Source organism: Drosophila tropicalis, unplaced genomic scaffold (genome assembly GCF_018151085.1).
Source record: "Drosophila tropicalis isolate 14030-0801.00 unplaced genomic scaffold, ASM1815108v1 contig_332, whole genome shotgun sequence".
Classification (NCBI taxonomy): Eukaryota; Metazoa; Arthropoda; class Insecta; order Diptera; family Drosophilidae; genus Drosophila; species Drosophila tropicalis.
This window is the reverse complement of record NW_027172790.1, coordinates 6,642-14,589: the sequence shown is the minus strand read 5'-3', so window position 1 is coordinate 14,589 and position 7,948 is coordinate 6,642. Positions and strand designations below refer to the sequence as shown.

At 40.3% G+C, this 7,948-nt stretch overlaps 1 protein-coding gene across 1 annotated transcript; it reads right to left on the bottom strand.

Annotated features, from left to right (window-relative positions):
- Positions 1 to 2,045: 2,045 nt before the first annotated feature.
- Positions 2,046 to 2,939, bottom strand: LOC137572489 (uncharacterized). The gene has a single exon (XM_068284242.1). The coding sequence runs from the start codon at positions 2,771 to 2,773 to the stop codon at positions 2,063 to 2,065; it is 711 nt and encodes a 236-aa protein (XP_068140343.1). The 5' UTR covers positions 2,774 to 2,939; the 3' UTR covers positions 2,046 to 2,062.
- Positions 2,940 to 7,948: the final 5,009 nt, after the last annotated feature.

Genomic DNA, 7,948 nt, shown 5'->3' with positions numbered 1-7,948 from the left:
GAACTTAAGTAGCTTACTTTTCCTATTTGTTATGCATTTTGCTTGGTTTAAGCATATGATCTCTTCTTGGAATTCGCAAACTAATACTGTACGGTTTCTACATCGCGGTTTATAGTGAAAATGTTCCTCAGTTGTTCTTCGGAAGGCCTCTGACATATGCCTTGCAAAAAGTTTAGAATTCGCCTTTGTACCGTCCAAGGCTTTTACAAAGTTCCGAATCGTTCCGGATCAGGTGTTATGCAAGCCAAACAAAAGTTTCTTTTGCCTTTTTCTTCAAGATACTTTCACTCGTCTTGCTCGGGCTCTCCTACATGTTAGGTCATTGTGTCTCTGGTTCATACAAGAATCTCGGGCCAACAAACCACCGTGAATTCCCGATCATGTATGGCACCTCTGTCCACTTCGTGCCAACGTCTGCAACGTTATGCTGGGTAGGCACCCATCGCCCACATAATAAGTTAGAGTCTTCCAGAATTTTTTTTTAATTTAATTAAATCCAGTAAAGGACGTCCTTTGAATCCGTCCAGAAAATACGCTGATATACTTTTACCGAGAGTTCTGGTTAGCCATTAGTTCCATCCGTGGTATTAGCCAGCCTTAATTTAATTTAAGGTTTCAACTCGTTTCTTAGAAGCTACCAAGGTACAGTGGACTCTTCCATGCACTTCTGCTCTCAAGTACATAAGCGCTGCAGATATACTGCAAAATAATTTTAGCACGAACAGTAAAAAAGGCAATCCACACCATAACCACATTTAGCACAGTTCTTTTGGTAGGATAGTCTATCGATGCTCTTTCAAGTAAATCCGGCTTGACTACTTATGTAAGTTAATCGGTCACGGGCAGCTCCGACATGACTAAAACCTTATCTTGCGTATTTTCTAGGAATCCCACGTCCCTTGGCACGTCTCATTCCTGGTTCTTGAGCCTCTCACTACTCTCACTGAATTCGAAGTCCCTCGCCTCTTATTGAAATCACCCTCCAAGTAAATTCTCTGCACCTCCATTGCCAAACTCCGTCATCTCGTCTTCGGTTTTGTTGACTCGAGCCAGTCGTCGACACGCTTGTTTCTGAAAATGGCCACAGCATCTGTTGGAGGTTTCTTTCTGAACTGCTGCGCGTTGCGATTCTTTATGTAATTAGCTAATCGACCATCTGCAGAGAAAAGTTTGTAATTTCGGAGTAGGCGTCACCCAGAACGACTGTATCCCGTAGGACTGCCAGTCGATTTAATATTTTATTCCTAAGCATCATTCAGCCGCCGACAAAGACTTTCGAGGTACCGGACGGATGGGTACGTCCCAAGTTCGTAACACAAAATCATGACCGACAAGGTATTTAACTAACTTTTATTCGAAATCATAGCGACTTTTGTGTCAAATAATATGCAAATTTCAAACCTTTCCTATTCTTGTGTTCCTAATATGCTAGTTCTCTCTACCCTTCTAGTTCATTTCATTTCATCACGAAATATTGCTGTGCGGACTTTGTTTTCTATTATGTAGTAATAGTAGTAGTGGTATCCGCATGAATATGATAGTATCAGATCTCAAAATTTCAATCCGATACAGTCAATATAGATCGGTTCCAACGCTGCCGGCAGCGCTGCTTGCTGCCTACTACGTCATCATCAAATTAACAGAGCACATGCATACACAAGCAAACAAAACGCTACATGCGTATGCGTGACTGGCTTTGCTTAGGAAATGATGGAAGAAAAAATTGTAGTAAAAAGAGTAATAATGTTTTGTTTGTGTATTGATGAATTGAGTTGCAGGGAAAGAAATTTCAAAATGTAAAAATATTATTGCCAAGGACTGCAAAGGTATATAAACTGCCTAAGTTAGCTTCTTTGATATTTTTTAAACATTAAACAAAAATTAAATCTAAATTGTAATAAAAAGAGTAATAATGTTTTGTTTGTGTATTGATGAATTGAGTTGCAGGGAAAGAAATTTCAAAATGTAAAAATATTATTGCCAAGGACTGCAAAGGTATATAAACTGCCTAAGTTAGCTTCTTTGATATTTTTTAAACATTAAACTAAAATTAAATCTACTTTTATTTTATGAGAAATGCTACAATCTTGATTTTTCCATTGACTGCAAGAATCTCATAGCGAATGTTTTGTACTATTAACACCATTCCATTTGTATGAGTGTATTGTGCCAACGAAACGAACGGTGCATTCATACAATTGAATGCAAAATGTGAAGGCATATCTAGTCTGCTTACTAGTTCAAAACATTCGGCTAATTTCGAAGACCAGACGGAAGCAGTATCGAATTTTAAGCTTTCTCGTTTGCATAGTTTAACTGCATCACTTATGTTGCGAAATGAGTTTAAAGTTATGATACCGGGTGGGTAATCTCCAAAATAATATTGGGGAAAGTCCAAAACAACTATTGGTGAACCCGGTGTTATATTATGACATTGTTTCTTTGTGCCAGCTTCTGCGATATCTTCAATATGTATCGTCGAGCAGTTCAATCGCTTGATTGTTTCTACTGACCGCAAATAATTTGGATGTGTATGTAAACGCTCATCCATTAGCTGTAAGCTATGTTGAAGTTTTTTAATAAATTCATCCCGCTTAGGTTCCTCCACTAAAACGCATGCAATTACATCTCTGCCTATTGGATGATACAGGTCTTTCGCAACAGAACCAGCTACTTGACTTAGGTCTCCTGTTGAAAGCAGTATCACTAATCGTGGGCGGATCCACTGCTTATGGCTACCATCTTTCGGATAAGAGAACACATGACGTTTCATTAAATGAGAGAATATGTCAGGAATCGCATCTCGTATTGCCAGTTGATCGTATCCACTTTTTTATACCACTCTGTGATTTACTAAAATTGTTAATACCGCTCATTTTTGATTAAAATACACTGCAATTTTGTAATTTCCCATAAATCGATAGAAACATGTGACTTGTTTATTTCTATGATGAATTCAATTTAGTTGCCTACTTTGATAGAATGTATCGCTTCAATCACCATGAACGAAAAATTTATATTTATTATGCCCTGTAACGCCCACGAACCCATACAGTATATATATTATGGTTCAGCAAGAACCACTCCTAACTCGTCCAGGTAAGGGGTGCACTTAAGTAGCTTACTTTTCCTATTTGTAATGCATTGTGCTTGGTTTAAGCATATGATCTCTTCTTGTAATTCGCAAACAAATACTGTAAGGATTTTATATCGCGGTTTATAGTGAAAATGTTCCTCAGTTGTTCTTCGGAAGGCCTCTGACATATGCCTTGCATAAAGTTTAGAATTCGCCTTTGTACCGTCCAAGGCTTTTCCAAAGTTCCGAATCGTTCTTGACCAGGTGTGATGCAAGCCAAACAAAAGTTCTTTTTGCCTTTTTCTCGAGATACTTTCATTTGTCTTGTTCAAGCACTGCTCCTAAACCTAAAACAGCAGCCATTAGTTCCATCCGTGGTATTGAGGCTGGTTTTAAGTTTTCAACTCCTGTCTTAGAAGCTATCAGGGAACAGTGGACTCTTTCATGCACTTCTGCTCTCAAGTACATAATCGCTGCAGATATACTGCAAATTTTTTGACATAACCACACCCACAGTTCTTTTCGTGGGATAACCACACACTCTCACAGGTGGGATACTCTATCGATGCTCTTTCAAGCAAATTCAAGCATGCCTTAAACCTAGCTAAGGCCGGCGAGAAGGAAATTGCGAAATACGTACAACTGGCCCATACGACACCAGGGCATAGCCTGTTTCAATGTGAGCCCAAGCAGAGACCTATCCACCTTCCGCCTTCGGGACGGCACAATCGCGTGGACAAATACAAATAAAACGGACAAACAGATAAAATATTATTAACTACAGCTAATTACGAGCTAAGTGTGCTAAGATAGAGGTTTTTACAAGGGGAAGAGAGGCTTCTGATCTGATTACGGGATACAGGAGATTGTAATCAGAACATAGGACTCGAAAAGGTTCATGCAGGGAATGGTTAGAAGTACAGTGTTTTAAGGATAGAGGAATAAAATTTCTAGTAGGTCTACGGGGTACAGATAGGTTTAACTGGTTCAATAGCTCAGGAGAGTCTATTTCAACAATTAAAAGTTTGTGAATAAAAATAGCACCAAGCATTATTCTACGATTAATTAAAGAAGGAAGATTTATTAAAAGAAGCCTACTGCAGTATGACGGCAAATTGACATTGCGATCCCAATTTAGACAGCGAAGAGCAAAATCAGAAATTGCTTTTAAACAGATTCAATTTTACCTTGGTGCGTCCCATATTGAGGTGACCATATGCGAATCTGTACTCTAAGATAGGACGGATTAATGAAGTATACAGAATTTTGGTTGTGTACGGATCGTCAAACTCTTTCGACCATCGTTTCAGAATCCCAAGAATATTCATAGCTTTACTAACTGTAGCAGAAATATGAGGATTAAAAGTTAACTTATGGTCATTGTCATAAGTCATTGATAATATCAAACCGTTCTAAGGGAGTGTCGCTTGAACCCGGACGTAGGTGAAGTTTCCCCCCGATGAAGCAATGCTGAAAGGTAAGTCCGTCGTGGATAATGGAAACGATAGTGAATAACGAGTAATTTTTTTTCTGGCGCCTGCCCTTATGGATTGCTTAGTAAAATACGTTCATACGCACATATTGCATGTTTCAAGTCCGATTTCAATTTGACAGTTTGGTAGAAATAGATAAGATTAATTAGTCGGCCAAATTTGATTGCGATAGTCAAAAAACTACAGGAGGAAATCGGTTTTTTCTAAATTATGGAGGCGGAAGTGTGAATGTGAATTCCCGGGGCGGAAGGTGACGCGGCAAAAAGTTTGAACAATTAGTTTCTGCGCGCTAACTAAACAAATTTGATGTCTCAAGATGTTATACTTTTTAAGAAAAAAGTTTAATGTGAGAGTACATACCAAATTTGGTGGCTCTAGCTCTTATAGACGGATGGACGGACATGGCTAGATCGACTCGACTGTTGATCCTGATGAACAATATATATACTTTATAGGGTCGGAGAAGCTTCCTTCTGCCTGTTACATGCATTTTGGCGACTTTAATATACCATTTCACCCTATGGGTGTATGGTATAAAAAGACATAATCTTACATTTAGAGCCGATGAGGTTTAATAGGTTGGTTTCACACCAACTCTGAAGATCGTTAAGATCGGATTGAAGCAGGCAAGAAGACGATATGTCTTTAAAAATAAGGCAAAAGGGTAGGGATGTGTGTTCAACTTATATAAAAGCAACAAGTGTGTTTAACTTAAATAAAAGCAGAGTATGATTAACAGAGTCAAAGGCCTTGCTGAAGTCAGTATAAATGACATCGTTGGCACGGCAGCCTTGAATCCTTTGATCGAGTGAGATGTAAATTCTAATAAGTGAGTAGTTGTCGATTTACGTTTCTTAAAGCCATGTTGCGGTGGTGAAATAATTGAGCTACAAAAATGCTGCAATTGATATGTTATTATTTTCTCAAATGCTTTGGGTATGGCAGACAATTTAGAAATGCCCCTATAATTGGAGGCTTCGGCCTTTTTCCCCTTTTTATGAAGAGGAATAATATATGATTCCTTCCAAATATGACGGACAGTGTGAATAAATTAAGTATTGGCTTACATATGGCGTCTGCTGAAAACCTTAACACACAGCCTGGTATTCCGATGTCTGTCACACCATCCTTGGGTCACACGCGGGACACAAATATCGAAGAACGACTTAAGAGTTTTATAGAAGACAGAAATGGCAGAGTTCATATCCGTGCAAGTATACAGATATGACCAATCATTAGCTAACAAAAGTTTTTTGAGTTTAGTAAAGTTTCAGTTCCATTTAACTGCCGCCGTGTACAGAAGTGTTTTTTAATGCACTCCGCAAAAATTGAGTGTAAAAAAAAGACCGCGTTTGCAAAAATTTGTCAGTCGCCTCAGAGACGCCTATTTACAATCATATTGCAATTAGATTGCTCTAAAAGGAGCCAACTGCAGCGCCCTGATTTCGAAGCTAGTAGAAACAGTAGGGGCAAATAACTTTGTTGTAACCCCTCTCAATAGGGGTAACATTAAAGAAATTAAATGTCAAACAAAACTGAGTACAATTTCCGCATCATCGAAATGTACCTCCGTAATGCTAACATCAACTTCTATACCTACCAACTAAAAAGCAGTAAAGGGCTCCAGGTTGTGTTGAAGGGGATTGAGCCATCGGTCCCTACTCAGGAAATAGCAGACGCGTTGGTCGAAAAAGGGTTTGCAGATGCAAAGCTGTCGAAGCCAAATGAAGTGCACCCAATCTACAACCTACAGCTCCTATTGCACAGAAGAATCACCGTAGAGGAGCCCCATAAGAGACACCAACCACCGCAATGTAAAAACTGCCAGGAATACAACCACACCTCTAACAACTGCAATCTCAGGTCAGTGTGTGTTGGCTGTGGCGAACAATGTCGCACTAAGACTATGGAGTAACTGTGGAGGGAGCCACACGGCAAACTACAGAGGATGTCCTGTCTTCAAGGTTCTTAAATCTCACCAAAACGCGCGCAAACCACCAGCTGGACCAAAAACTTTTAAAACTACACCGGAGGTATTCTTTGCCAAGGCTGTTAGATCATCTAACATGCCTGCTACATACAGTCCTAGTGTATCCTTCGCTAGTGTGCTCCGAACTGGACAGACTGATCCCGCAAAAGAGACCCCGTCACTCCACCATCTACAGAATCCGCAACCTAGTGCACCAGAGCTTGGCCAGCAAACTCCAAGTGGTTTAGAGGCCCTATTGATCTCACTCAATCAAAGCATGAGCACTTTTATATCGTTCATGCAAAACTGTATGCACGAACTGATGCGGAATCAAAACCTGCTTATCCAGAAGCTTATCGAGAAAACAAATGGCTTCCCTACGGAACCGGTGGATAGAACAGTTAGTAACGGAAAAACGACTTCTAAGAAGAGAATGGCAAATTACTCGCTCACCAGCAGCAAAACTTTGCCTAAGGCATGCTAATCGCAACCTCTCCAAGGCGTTAACACAAGAGGAAAGCTGGGCTCAAAGAAAATACATAGAAAAGCTCAGCCTAACCAGGACTAAATATCCACTGTTGAAAGCCCACCCAACTTTAAGCGCTCCTACAGAGACAATTTCACCGATAAGGAGTCCAACCGGTGGATGGGCCCGCAGAGACGAAGAGAAGGCATCCGTATTTGCCACACATCTTAAGATGGTTTTCCAGCCAAATCCAACATCAAACTCATCTGTACTTCCCCCTTCGAGCACACTAACGGATAGTGAGTACTCGGAACTCCAATCGGACGAGATCACTGCAGTTATTAAAAACCACATAAAGCCAAAAAAAAGCCCCTGTATATGACCTAATCACACCGAAAATGATCCTGTAACTCCCTATCATTGCCATACAATACATCTGCAAACTGTTCAACGCTATAATAAGAATTGGCTACTTCCCAAGAACATGGAAAAGGTCCACTATCATCATGATTCCTAAAGTGGGAAAGGACAAAACCCAGCCATCAACCTATAGGCCAATTAGTTTGCTGCCATGTCTTTCGAAGCTTTTTGAAAAGGTCCTGCAGATCCGACTAAACTCATTTCTGGCATCGGAGAACACAATCCCTTCACACCAGTTCGGCTTCCGCGAAAAACATGGTCAAGGTGGTAGAGGAATGGCTAGCAACCTGGCGTATCCGGGTCAACGAGCAGAAATGCAAACATGTTACATTCACGCTTAACAGAAGAAACTGTCCAGCTCTAATGCTAAACAACGTACCAGTTCCTCAAGCCGGGGATGTCACTTACCTTGGCATCCACCTAGACAGAAGACTAACTTGGCGCAAGCACATCGAAGCAAAAAAGTCACAGCTTAAACTGAAAGCGAGTAGCCTACATTTGATCATCAATACTCGGTCCCCTCT